General features: G+C 38.0%; 1 protein-coding gene across 1 annotated transcript; it reads left to right on the forward strand.

Annotated features, from left to right (window-relative positions):
* Nucleotides 1-2787: 2787 nt before the first annotated feature.
* On the forward strand, nucleotides 2788-11433 carry LOC6036120 (serine/threonine-protein kinase 40). The gene is made up of 4 exons (XM_038255760.1): nucleotides 2788-3545; nucleotides 3624-3761; nucleotides 9511-10076; nucleotides 10138-11433. Exons 1-4 carry the CDS (start codon nucleotides 3189-3191, stop codon nucleotides 11276-11278), a joined length of 2202 nt encoding a protein of 733 aa, XP_038111688.1. The 5' UTR covers nucleotides 2788-3188; the 3' UTR covers nucleotides 11279-11433.
* Nucleotides 11434-14010: the final 2577 nt, after the last annotated feature.

A 14010-nucleotide genomic window follows, 5' to 3' on the forward strand; every position in this document is an offset into this window, starting at 1 on the left:
AAAAGAATATGTTAGTTATATTTTAAAAATCGATCTCCTGATTACTCCTGACAGAAATTAGAATTCCAACCGGAGGACCAATAATTCAACCGAATCCGATCATGTCCGAAAAGTCTTGGTTATCTGGCTTGGGGGAAGCGGTAATTTCTTGGTTCATCGGTTTAGGGGAAGCGGAATTGTACCTTGCGGCAAGGATTCTTAGAAATCTGCCGTCCAAAATCGAGAAACGCAAGATTCCGCTTCCCCTAACTGGATAAGGAGAAATTCGTGGCCGGTGGACATTTTTGTAACCGGTTCCGGTTAAATTCTTGGTTCCCAGGTTTGGGAAAAGCGGAATTGTACCTTCCGGTAAGGACTCTTTAAAATCTGCCGGCCAAGATCGCGAAACTCAAGATTCCCTTTCCCCCAAACCGTATTACGAAGAATTCATGGCCGGTGGACACTTTGGTGGCCGGATTCAGTTATATTCTTGGTTCTCGGGTTTGGGGGAAGAACCAAGAAATCAACCGAAGGCGGCCACAAAAACATTCGCTGGTCTGTAATTCTTGATTTTCCGGTCTGGGGGAACCGAAATCTTGCACTTTCCGGCCGCAACCGACAGATTCGTGAAAGTTCCTTCCGGAAGATAGTATTTCGCTTCCCCCAGACCGAAGAACCAAGAAATCAACTGAAGGCGGCCACAAAAACATTCACTGGCCTGTAATTCATGATTTTCCGGTCTGAGGGAACCGAAATCTTGCACTTTCCGGCCGCAACCGGCAGATTCGTGAAAGTTCTTGCTGGAAGATTGTATTTCGCTTCCCCCAAACCGAAGAACCAAGAAATCAACTGAAGGCGGCCACAAAAAAATTCCCTGGCCTGTAATTCTTGATTTTCCGGTCTGGGGGAACCGAAATCTTGCACTTTCCGGCACCTGTCTCACTTCGCACAACAACACTTACCATTTCAACTCCTATAACCAAAATAACACTAATAACACCCTCCTATGTTTCAAAATAACACTAAGTCCCGATCTGACAGCGGGCAGAAATCTCGAAATTATTCTAAGTCCAAAAGTTACACCTTTTTCAGTTCGGACCCCTGAACTGGTAAAGGTGTAACTTTTACACTTTTTGCAGTTCGCATTTTACATCTTTTTCAGTTCGAGGGTTGAAACTAGTCGGTGGTGTAAAATCGAACTGCAAAAAGTGTAATGCAGATTCTCCGTGTAGACAAACATTATTTTTAAAAAGATATATGGATATAAAAAAATCTATCATTACTTTCTAATTATTCAATAAAATGCGTACATACGTCGTTATTATATTAGCGTATGTGCATAATGATTGAAATATATTTAAAATTGTACATAGGTTGATTTGTTATTGTCGTATGTGCATCATTTTACTGAATGCACATAGGACACTGAGAGGTAAAACGACGTAAATTATTTTGTATAAAAATTTAAGAGAATACTCATAGGTTATTTTGCATTTCGCTAATATTTTTAAAAAATAAATACTTAGAAGAAATCGGGTTTGAGGATAGTGTAGTTTCGGATATGCAGAACGTCATGCATTGAATAACTCAGTTTGTTTACTTTTGGCGCATAGGACCTTTTGAAAAAGTACTCTAGAAATATTTATTTCACTTTGTTTATACACATTGCCGATCTCCAAAATGTGACAGGTTATATTTCGACGTGTGACGTTACACTTGCTGGTGTAGCGAAAAAGATGTTCCGCCGAATAATCAAGATGATGATTTTTTTTAGATTCTTTTTACCGATCTTTCGTGAGCGAGAGAGAAGAGCCATGCTCCCTTCGGATTTTTTCTCCAATGATTTTCTTTTGATGATGATTATTCCATCGCTGCAGGTAACTGTTTCTCAAAATTCGAATTGGGAAACAAAAGCTACGAGTTTTGTAAAGTAGTTGCATATTGTCAAGAAAATTGCGAAATAGTTGCAGTTGTCAAAATGCTTATGCGCCATTTAAAATGTTGCTTTAATTTTTTTTATTATTAATTTTTTGTTGGTTGATTTTGTTATTGTTTTTTTAATTTTGTTTTATTTTATATATAATAACATAAAAAAAAACTTTGAAATCTTTTGCTATCACAAATTTTTGAATCTAGTTTTGAATTATTTTTTTTATTTATAAAAGGCTAGAATGCAGATCGGAAGGAAAGGGGTCAAGAAACAGCTTTACGAACAGCAGAACAAAGGAGAGGGAGCGATTTCTTGGGACTTTTCTTCACCCTCTCTGACTTGCTTGCGCTGCCGCTGCTGCCCATTTGATTTTTTTCTTGACCGGTTCCTTCCGAAGTGCGTATACCGCTAAAATTTGAAATATTTTTTTTTAGATTTAATTCTTATCTTAAACCTTAATTTTAATCTAAATCTTAAAATTCTTAATAATTTTTACAAATTGAAAACTTTACAAATTTTGTAGAATTTTAAATTTGTAAAAATTAAGAAATAATATAAAAAATAATTTGTAAAATATTTGACTCTTTAATTTTTTTGTTTCGAGAAATTACTATTGAATGCAGTAACATCACGTAAAGGTTCAATGCAAGCCGCTCATCTTGTTTATATTTCCACCTTGTTTTTAAAAGCTGTTTAAATTACAGAAAAAATTTTTAATTTTTTTTTTTTTTTTGTTTTAATAGGATTTTAAATATTTTTTATAAGTTCGTTGTCCTTTTTCACCTTAACATTTTCGTCTGTCCCACAGCAAGTTCCCACTTTCAAACCGTTCCCCACCCACAAACCGCGCGGAAACTGAAACTCCACCCAAACGTCAAAAATTTGAATCATCGCCCAACAACACTGACGTTGTCTGTTTACTTTCGCGTTCGTACCTTTGTTTACATCAGCAGTTTCTCCGCCCACACCCAACTCGCCGTTCCGTCCGACCGTTGCCGTCCCCTCTTCGTGATGTGTTCGTCGTTGTCGTCGTCCGAGGAAAAGCAGCAATAATTATTACGCTCTCGACATTATTTTCCCATAATCGCGTAATCAGCAAGCTGCTTTCCTTCTCGTCGGTCGTCTCGATTGTGTCGTCGTCGTCGCGGTCACGTACGTGGTTTTTCGATCGTAAATTTTCACGGGATTTGCGGAGAGTGGCCATTGCGTGGTTTGCACGGAACAAAACTGCCTTATTTTTAGTGCAAGGTTGCTAGGAAGGAAAAAGAAATCACACAAAATGCAACGCAGAAGAGTGCTGGGAAAGCGGATGCTGGGCGATTCCGGGGCCAGCGGCAGCAGTCCCAAGCGGAACCGCTCGGACCAGGAGGTGCCCGCGATGGACGAAGATTGCGGCGGACCGTCGACGCCCGCTGCTGGCGGTAGTTCCGCCTCGTTTCATAGCGGTGGCACGTCACGAAGACCCGGAAGAGAAATCCTCGCGCGAGTGCCACGGTCCGGAACGCTCGTCGAACGGAACCGTGTTCGGATGGCCGGACCGTACGTGATAGGCCACGAGCTGGGAACGAGCCCGGGCGTGCCCCAGACGCAGTACCTGGCCAGGTTGGAAAACACCAACGATTTCTACCTGCTAAAGGTGAGTTTAGTGAATCCTTACAAATTGGCTACTTTTCCCTTTAATTACAATCGAATACCTCCCCCCAAAAATGCGCAGATTCTTTCGTACGACCTCGATACGGAGATGGTCAACAAGGAAACCCAGCAGGGCAAGACGCTGCTTCACACCGAGTACACCATTCTCTCGCTGCTAGCGGATTTGGACGGGATCATCCACCATCATGGGCTGTTTTGTGTAAGTTGACAACTACTTCATATAATTAAGCATATTTCATCAGCCAGCAACTAACCGGTAACTTCCGATCCAATGGGTGAAGGTCATTCTGTACAGAATTAAAGCAAGTGCTGCTGCGCACATAGCCCTAAACTATTGCATCAGACACGTGACGGCGGTTTGTTTTGCTGCTGATAGGCGTACGTGCGCTTATCCATGCGTATTCTAATTCGATTTTCCTTGAATAATTATTTTTTTGTTTTTTAATTACTCGATATCTGTTTGTTTGAACAAAATTATCTTGTATTAATTAAAAATCTTCAGAAAATTTCACCGGTTTATTTAAAATTTTAAACAATTTAACGTTCGTTCTATATATCCAATATCTATTTCACCAAATTGTGAAATAATCTTCGTTGGTTCTTTTGATCTGTTTTTCTTTTGGTCCTTTTCTTTTACTCGATAGTCACACGAAGAGTATGGGCTTGGTAACGGGTTTCGGTTTACATTTGCTTTGTGCTGACTGAAATTTAAAGCAAGCTTACTTTAATTTGCTCCACGTTTGAATAAGACAGATAAGACAAAATTTGAGCTAAATGGATTATTTCATTTGTAAAAATAGAGTCAACATATTAACACAATTTTCTTTTTTTTTGTTTTGATAAGTGACTATTTTTGTTAAAGTGATAAAAGTTCATGGAAAATATGTTAGAAAGGTCCCTTAAGTCATTTTTTATCTCCCTTCAACGTTGTATTAGACGAAATGGCTTGTTTTCTAAGGTGGCCCATTCTGCCCCGCACCCTGGAAAAGTAGCCGAAAAAACATTTTTTTAATGACGCAAAAATAGTTTTAAGCTAAATATTTTCATCAACCAAGTATACAAAATTGAAGGAAACATCCCAAAACATAAGCCTACTAAACTGAATTTATAAATTTGTATTTTTTTCTATGATTTTTGGCGCATTTTACTTAGTCGGGCCATTCTTCCCCCCTGCTCCTAATTGGTTATAGAGCAATTCCAGCTCAAATCAGGAATTTTTCTGGTACTTTTGTACCCGACCCTCTCCGATTTCAATGAAACTTTTTAGACATGTTATCCTAGGCCTATTTAAGCCATTTTTGTGTATATGGAGCCAATGGTACTCGAAAATAACATTTGAGAAGGGCGTAAGGTATTTAAATATTTTTGTATTTTGCAATTTAAAAAGTACTGTATCTCGAAGCCATTGCGTCGTATCCAAAAGTGGTCAAAGACAAACTTGTAGGAAATTGGACGGGTTTTCTGAAAAAAATACACTGAAACAAAAATACACGCCACTTCTATGAGATTTTTTGATTTTTAAGTCTAAAACTTAAATTTAAAGGTGTTGTCACGATTTTTTTCGTTCAAAATTTTTGAGGAAATAGCCTAAGATGTTACAAAAAGACTGACGAAAAATGCAGGATGGTATGTCTCTCATAAAAAAAATACAAAATTCATTTACTAAAACTGTTTTTTTGAAAAGTGGTCTAAACGTCAAAATTTTAAAAATCCCATAGTGGGAATCGATTCCCCAGACAATTTTACATAAAAGTCTCCATATTGACCATTGTCTTATGTCCAATCCTTGGGAAGATACAGCGGTTTTCAAAATAAAAATGATGAAAAAATGGTTTTTTTTGTGGTTTTAGGCAATTTCTATATGACAGACTTGGTTTTTCAGTCTCGGTAATATTTTTACCGGAAAACTCGTCCAATTTCCCATAAGTTTGCCTTTGACAGCATTTCAATTGGATGTAAGGGCTTACAGTTATAAGCTTAATTACATTGTTAATAACTGAAAAGAGAATATTTTTTTCGGTGTGGTAGAAACCTGGATAGTAAATTAGCTTACGTAAATATCAAAACGATTCAAATCAAAAAGCTGTCAAAGGCAAACTTATGGGAAATTGGACGAGTTTTCCGGTAAAAATATTACCGAGACTGAAAAACCAAGTCTGTCATATAGAAATTGCCAAAAACCATCAAAAAACCTATTTTTCATCATTTTTATTTTGAAAACCGCTGTATCTTCCCAAGGATTGGACATAGGACAATAGTCAATATAGAGACTTTTATGTAAAATTGTCTGGGGAATCGATTCCCACTATGGGATTTTTAAAATTTTGACGTTTAGACCACTTTTCAAAAAAACAGTTTTAGTAAATGATTTTTGTATTTTTTTAGGAGAGACATACCATCCTGCATTTTTCGTCAGTCTTTTTGTAACATCTTAGGCTATTTCCTCAAAAATTTTGAACGAAAAAAAATCGTGACAACACCTTTAAATTTAAGTTTTAGACCTAAAAATCAAAAAATGTCATAGAAGTGGCGTGTATTTTTGTTTCAGTGTATTTTTTTCAGAAAGCCCGTCCAATTTCCTATAAGTTTGTCTTTGCCCACTTTTGGATACGACGCAATGGCTTCGAGATACAGTAATTTTTAAATTGCAAAATACAATAATATTTAAATACCTTACGCCCTTCTCAAATGTTATTTTCGAGTACTATTGGCTCCATATACACAAAAATGGCTTATATAGGCCTGGGATAACATGTCTAAAAAGTTTCATTGAAATCGGAGAGGGTCGGGTACAAAAGTATCAGAAAAATTCCTAATTTGAGCTGGAATTGCTCTATAACTTTTGATAAGGGTTAACCCCAAAAAGGATCGAATGAGCAGGGTTGTTACGGACGGCGCGGATCGCGCGGTTGGCGCGGATGGCGCGTATCGCGCGGATCTGGCGCGGATTTGCTGGCTAATTTTGCTCAGGCGCGGATTTCGCGCGGATAGCAATTTTGATAAACAAAATAATTGAGAACGATAGAATTTCTTTCAAATTACAAAGAAAAATATTATTAGGAATTAATCAAATTCAATCTTTTTCGTTGAGTGCGAAAACATCAATTTCTAAGAAGTTGTTAAATAATGAAGAAAATTTTCTTCTAAAAACTATTGATTGTTTTTTTTTCATACGAAACTTTGAAATAATCTTCAAGGAGCAATGTTTTATAATGTATTGAGATTTGTTATGATAATTTAACATAACAACTCATTATTTTTAAAAAATCTGCTCAACAATTCAAATAAATACCAATTTATTAAAATCAAAATAACAAAATTCGAAAAATTACAGAATTTAAAAAAATGAAGCCATGAAACTTTTTAGATTTTTATGTTTTTTCAATATAAAAATTTAAATTTTTGGTTTATTGAAAAAATTAAAATTTCTGTTGCCACTCTGATTCAGGTAGAATTGATTCTACTTTCAATTATCACAACATGACGAAATGCACTTAGAAATCTGCTAAAAGCTCCGTCTAAAAGCGAAATGTAATGTTAAAATTAAAAAATAAGAAATCTGGAACAATTTTAAATAAAAAAAAAAACAGAATTCATAACTTGAAATAGTTAAAACTTACAGACTCTAAAAACGTAAAAAAGTACAATTTTTAAATTGAAAAATTACGAAAATATTACAATTTATTTATTTGGTAATTTTTAATTTTTTAAGAAAGTTTTTAAGTTATCAAATTATTAAATTTTTAAATCATCAAATTATTAAATTATGAAATTTTGAAATCATTAAAAAGTTAAATTATTAAATTATTAAATTAATTAATTATTAAATTAATTAATTATTTAATTATTTAATTATTTAATTATTGAATTATTAAATTATTAAATTATCTGTCATTTGTTAAATTATTTGTCATTTGTTGCTTTATTGGATACGAAAACTTGTACTTTTCGTCAAGTCAAGGAAGGAACTGTAGGATTTTACAATAGGGCCGTTTTCTTAGTTCGGATCATTTTCGGAGTCATATCTTTGTTTAGAGAAATTTAGAGAAGAAAATAATAGAAATTTCGTGTTTCGATTTACCAGAGTAAAGTTTTGGCGAGAATTATCAAGTACTAAATCCCTAGATTTTATAATTTGGTAATTTATTTTATGGTTTTAATTTTTTTAAATTTTCCAATTTAATTTTTTTTCCTGAATTTGTTTTTAAAACAACGATATTAAAGTGTTGCAAAAAATGCTAATATTGTTTCAGAAATGGTAAAAATGGTTCCATTTGGTACAGGCGGGATATGAATCCACAACTGATCAACGGTACTGATCCAAATGCCTTGTGTATTATTCTTTTTTCGTTTAAAATTTCATTCATTATGTTACTATCTTCCTTGTTTGTCGCGATTTTTTTTATATGGCGCGGATTGGGTATTGAGGTCGGCGCGGATCTGGCGCGGATTTTTTCTCGACTTTTCCGTAACAACCCTGAATGAGACCAAAACGGTCCAAATCGGTTCAGAGATAATCGTGTGCATTTTTGTAGGTGCACGGACTCACATACAGACACACGCATTTGTTCAAAATTTGATTCTGAGTCGATAGGTATACGTGGTCGAATTAAGAAGTTCATTTTTCGAGTGATTTTATAGCCTTTCCTTCGTAAGGTGAGGAAAACAAAAACATTGGGGATTTTCTTCTTCAATTGTGCAGTACGACTGAAAATTATTCAAAAAAAATAAATTTGTAATATTGATTCTTCATCATAAATTTAATCAAAAGCCATTTAAGCAGATAAATTCCCTATGAAAATTCTAAAATCTGTATCTTTTGAAGGAATTTTTTGATCAATTTTGTTTTCAACAAGTTGTAGGTATGAATGAGGAGTACACCAAACCCCTCGCGCGAGCATTCTTCCTCGATAAATTCTGGAGTTGTTTTTAAGGCTCTATAAGCTATTGTCTTTCATATGTTTATAAGAGAAAAAATGTCTCTGAAAATGCTACTTTTTGATAGTTTAATCCTTTTTTACTATAAGCGGTGTATGCACTTCGGAAGGAATCGGTCAAGAAAACTTTCAAATGGGCTGGAGCGGCAGTGAAAGCAAGCCAGAGAGGGTGAAGAAAAGCCCCAAGAAAACGATCCCTCTCCTTTGTTCTGCTGTTCGTAAAGCTGTTTCTTGACCCCTTTCCTTCCGATCTCCATACTGCCGTTCTAAGCTTAATTGTCCCATGTATTTTTCTGACGATTTTGACATTTTTAAGTTAGTTTGTCGTATTCTTTTCGAAAAGCCCATAAAATCTACTACTTTGTTCGGAAACTCATCAAAAACAACACCAAGTCTGTTTGTCCCACTGTTACAATTCTACGCATAATTGTCCCACCAAGTATTTTCTTTCACGAAATCATTAGTTATACGAAGCATTGAGTCTTGTTTACATACTGTATAGCAATAGAATCATAAATAAGAGTGATAAACTACTAACTGGGGCGATTGGAGATACATAGGACGAATAAGAACCCACGGGACAATTATACGTAGAAACACAGAAATCAATCGAAAAATTTCAATCGCGTTTTTCTCAGTTGCACTTTTTTGAACATGGGACAATTATGCGTAGAACGGCAGCATACTAGCCTATAACTGGCAGCCACTGAAAGGGCGTTGAAAAAAAAAGACATAGAAATTGCGTGGGCAACAGGACATTCTCTTCAGACGAGAATAGATTTGGAAAATATGTTTTTAAATGCTTGTCAAAGGAACAGGAATAACTTTGCGTAAAAGTCGAATTAAACAGAAATGTTCACAAAAAGCTACTATACTGGTTGATGTACTTGGTTTTAGTAAATTTCAAGGAACAATCTCGATTATCGGGCTTCATTCAGGCACCACCGCTAAGAATGATGGGAATTCGTATGTTTCCCCTAGTATTAAACAGAGTGCTTTCTTCTTCCCCAGGACTTTGCCCTCGAGGAGAAGCAAGTCGAGCCCACGGACCAAGCCGTCGCCACCGGTCCCCAGTGGGTGTACACGGGGAAGGTCCGTCGCCGGTTGATCCTGGTGCTAGACTGCGTGCACTCGCACGAATTTTGCGAGCGCTCGTCGGCCTACGTCAACCTGCAAAAGTACGTCCAATCGCATCGCTTTCCGGAGATTGAAGCGCTGATGGTGTTTTACGAGATCGTCAAGGTGGTGGAGCAGCTGCATCTGAGGAACGTGATCCATCGGGATTTGAAGCTGAACAACATTGTGCTGAACCGTCGGACGAACAAGATCGTGCTGACGAATTTCTTCCTGGCGAAGCACTTGAACAGCGAGGATGACAATCTTTGTGATCAGCGTGGAAGTCCGGCTTATATTTCGCCGGATGTTCTCGGGGGGAAGCCGTACAAGGGGAAGCCCTCGGATGTGTGGGCGCTGGGAGTTATTCTGTTTACGATTGTTTATGGAAAGTTCCCGTTTCTGGATACCACTCCGGCAGCTTTGTTCAAGAAGATCCGCCAGGCGGATTATTCAATTCCATTGTAAGTTCTTGTTGTACATATCTCACTTATGGAGAAACTAATTCTTTGTTTATAATTTCAGAGAAAGTAAGGCTAGTCCACTGACGATCAACCTGATCAAGTCCATGCTGACGTTAAACCCAACGGAACGTTACACTGCCTCCGAAGTACGGAAAGAGCTGGAGCGGACAATATCGCATCTGCGCGGACCTCGCATCGAGGTCGACCAGATCGTCCCGGAGGTGGAAGAGTTTGATGTTCCCTCCCAGGAACGTCAAAAGTCCGCTGCGGCGAAAGGCCGAGAAAGCACGAGTACCACGCCGACCTACCCGAGTCACGAGCTGTCCCGCGAGGCATTCTCCAAACTGCTAGAATCCGGGATTCACCGCCGCGAGCACGAGAGCTTCCTGCGGCCACGTTCGCTGGTCAATCGATCCAGCTCGAGCCGCAGCAGTGCCCAGTTGATCCGTGGCTTTTCAACCGGATCGAATCGGGTCGCGGTGTTCGCCAACGGTTCGCGGAATTCACTCGGAAGCTCCGTTCCGATTCTTCGGAATCGCTCGCTTGGAAGTGTTACCGATCGAACAAGCTCGCGGCCAGAAATCGTGCAAGTTCGTATTGCTCCGTTGCAGGAGCCCAACCCGATCCCAACTACGCAACCGCAAGCAGTGGCGCAACCACCAACCAATCAACCTTCTCCCCAACCACAATCTCAATCGCTGTTCGTCCACGTGGACACCGCCTCATTCGCGCACTTTGTTAACGCACAAGGATCGGCAAGGTTCGCCGGATCTTCCACCAACCCACCGCCAACGGCAGCCGCCCTCGTAACGCAGCCAACCTTCCAGAACCCCGACATCCAAAGCCTGTTCTCCGCGATGAACGATCTGTTCGCGCGGGGTCGCATGCCGGCACCGCCGCCAACTCGCGAAGAGTCGCCCGACTTTCACGGAACCATCACGATCGAGATGGCGACGAAAATCGTGGCCTGGCTGCTGAACAACTTCCGCAACTTTGCCGTGGTGCGGGAGATCTTCGGAAGCACTTCGGGAAATAAGGTGAACAACGTGCTCGAGTTGCTGCGACGCTTTGGGGTGAATATGGATTCGGTTGGCGGGGGTGCGGTCATCCGGACTGAGCAGACGATCGATGTGCTGATGTTGATGACGTACTTGCTGCAGGTCGCCAGGATGAACAATAATTACTTTCTGAATTCGTACTGAAATGTGATCGAGTGAGTGAGCGAGAGTGGCTGAGGTGTAAGAGGGAAAGTGTGATATGAGTATGGTATGCTGCTATCGTTTTATTGGTTAAGCTATTTCCGTTGTACTGTGTTGTAAGTTGAAGAAATAGCTAAATACAATCCTTTGAAAAATAATTTTAAAATTATGTTTGATTTAGATCCGAAACCAAACATTTAATTGTTGCAAGCGACCATTCGATCTTTATTTCTCAATCTAAAACAAAAGTACAAAAGTTGAGACAATCTCGACATGTTCGAAACCTGTTTTGAAAAATTCAAAGTTTTATAAATTTCATTAGGCCAATGCCTTTAATTTGATAAAAAAATTGATATAAAATTAAACAGCAAAATCAGAAAAAAAATTAATACTTCAATATTTCTACTTTATTATAAATCTTTCATGATACATTCTGTTTACACATTTTGAAAATTAGGCTTTAAATTTTAATGTTTGGTTGACTCTTAAAAAGCCCAAAAATTTTAATGTTTTCACAATTTCAAAATTCAAAGAACCTTTTTAAGAATTTAAATTCAACATTCTAAAATTAAAATATTTACAAAATATATTCCATGAACTCAAAAAAAATATAGCTTCCAAAATAAACAGCATTTAAGGGGTTACATACATGTAGAAAATCACAAAATTTTATATTACAGAATATTTGTTGAATCCACTCAAAAGATGATTATTAATCACTCCTGAAAGTTTCATGAAGATATTTCATGTTTAAATTAAGTGAGAGACGATTTAAGCTGAAAATTTTGCCATGCGCAAAGCGGGCTGCCAAACATTGTTGGCGTTTTTCTCTAAACCCCGAGTTGGTTTACGGGTGCCACGATATCTCGAGATGAGATGGTCCAAATTGGCTGAAATTTGAGGTGAAGACTCTCAAGATCAGAGCTGAAAATGTCAGGGGTCCTGACGCGAAAATCGGCGACGCATACACGATTTTTTCAGATCCATTCACTGAACCGCAAAACCGTGACATAAACAAACGAAACAAACCCGACTCAGTCGTGAGTGCCCTACCTCACTGAGCAGCTGCAATAGAGCTATCTAAGCCCGATCTCACGCACACTAGCTTACCATTTGTTTTTGCTGGCGGGTACAAATTTTAACCTAAAAATCCTTCGTGTACGTACACGCAATACATGCGCACGTAGATAACTCTATGCGAGGCAGTAGTCGACCAACGCTCATTCGACGTTGCACGCACACACATAAAGAAACAAGTTTTTACACAAAAAGTTGGTATTTATGCGTGGAAATGTGATTTTGAATATAAGTTATGGTTGTTTTAAGCGTTTTGCACAGTCTAGAACCATTCAATTGTTTAAAAATAGTCAAAATAGTGTTAAGAGAGGATTTTACGAGTCAGTCATACGACACGAATTGAGTGAGTGTAGCCCATTTTTTCACGTCTCTCATTCTCCAGCAGCCGACCGGCACGAGTCAGGCGGCAGTGGTTGAACGGACACAGTAGGCTTACAGTCAGATGCTAGCAGTGAACTGACATTTTGGTTTGCTTCATGTGTACGCTGGGTTGGAAACATTTTGCAGGCCTGCTCAAGATGTATCCCGTGTGCATGACGAAGCTCAATTTTAAAAAATTGTTTAAAAAAAATACAAAAATCAAAAACTAACGGTTTTTTATATGAAAAACACAAAAATATTTTTATCTTTTTCTAAAATAAACTTTTTGAATATTGGGCTTCGTCATGCACACGGAATCGGTTTAACGAGTCTTCACCAAAATGTTGAGTCGATTTGGTCAAGACAGTGTTGAGATATCGTGGCACCCTTTTTTGAAACTGCTAACTTGAAATTGCTATATCTCGGCAATCATGCAACCAAATATCTCCAAATTTGTCTTGTTAATAAGTGAAAATGTATATTTTAATGCCCTGAAAAAAAATTAAAAAAAGTTGAAGTGTGTGCTCATTAGGGTGTTTCATCCAAAACCAAAAGTTCTCAGAATCAGGCAAACCGAGGTTCCCCTAGTAGAGGATACCCATAGGGACTCACATGACAAATATCAGCACATTTGGTTGAGAATTGGCCTGTCCCCAGCAATTCAAAGTTTACATGTAAATTACTATGGGATTTTTATGCTTTTCGTTCAATCGTTCCTACAGGTCTGGGGACAACATGGATTCACTCGGAATAAAGACAGGTGTGAAGGTGATGGTCCAATGAACACATTCCAGAAGGAATTAGGCTTGTCCATTCTGTCCCCAAGGTGCGCATTGGATCGACGTCCGGTGTCTCCAAAACCAACGATTCATCCTTCAAAAGCATCGCATTTCCTTAGTATGCTATGACGGCTAGGTAGAAACCACGACGCCCCATATGAGACGGTGAACACGTGGAGAGGCATCGATTGCATTATTAACACAAAATCATCATTTTACTTTATGTAGGATAGTTGAAATTCTTCCAGGAACATCAATATTTATAATTTTAGTACTTTTAAGAATGTTTCTGAGCCAAAACCAGGGATTTGACACGCATGCAGTTTGCTGAAGTCCCCACCAGAGGCGCTGTCAATATTGTTTACGTATGGTTTTTGAAAAGGTCGTATGAAACAAATACAATTTTTTTCTCAAATTATGTTTTTTGTTAGTTTCTACCTCGGTTTTAACTTTGTTTTGCATATATATGCGAGATAGTTACAAGTATTACGTTTTTTTTACATTTAACATTTATTAGAT

The sequence above is a fragment of the Culex quinquefasciatus genome, chromosome 2, assembly GCF_015732765.1.
Source record: "Culex quinquefasciatus strain JHB chromosome 2, VPISU_Cqui_1.0_pri_paternal, whole genome shotgun sequence".
NCBI lineage: Eukaryota > Metazoa > Arthropoda > Insecta > Diptera > Culicidae > Culex > Culex quinquefasciatus.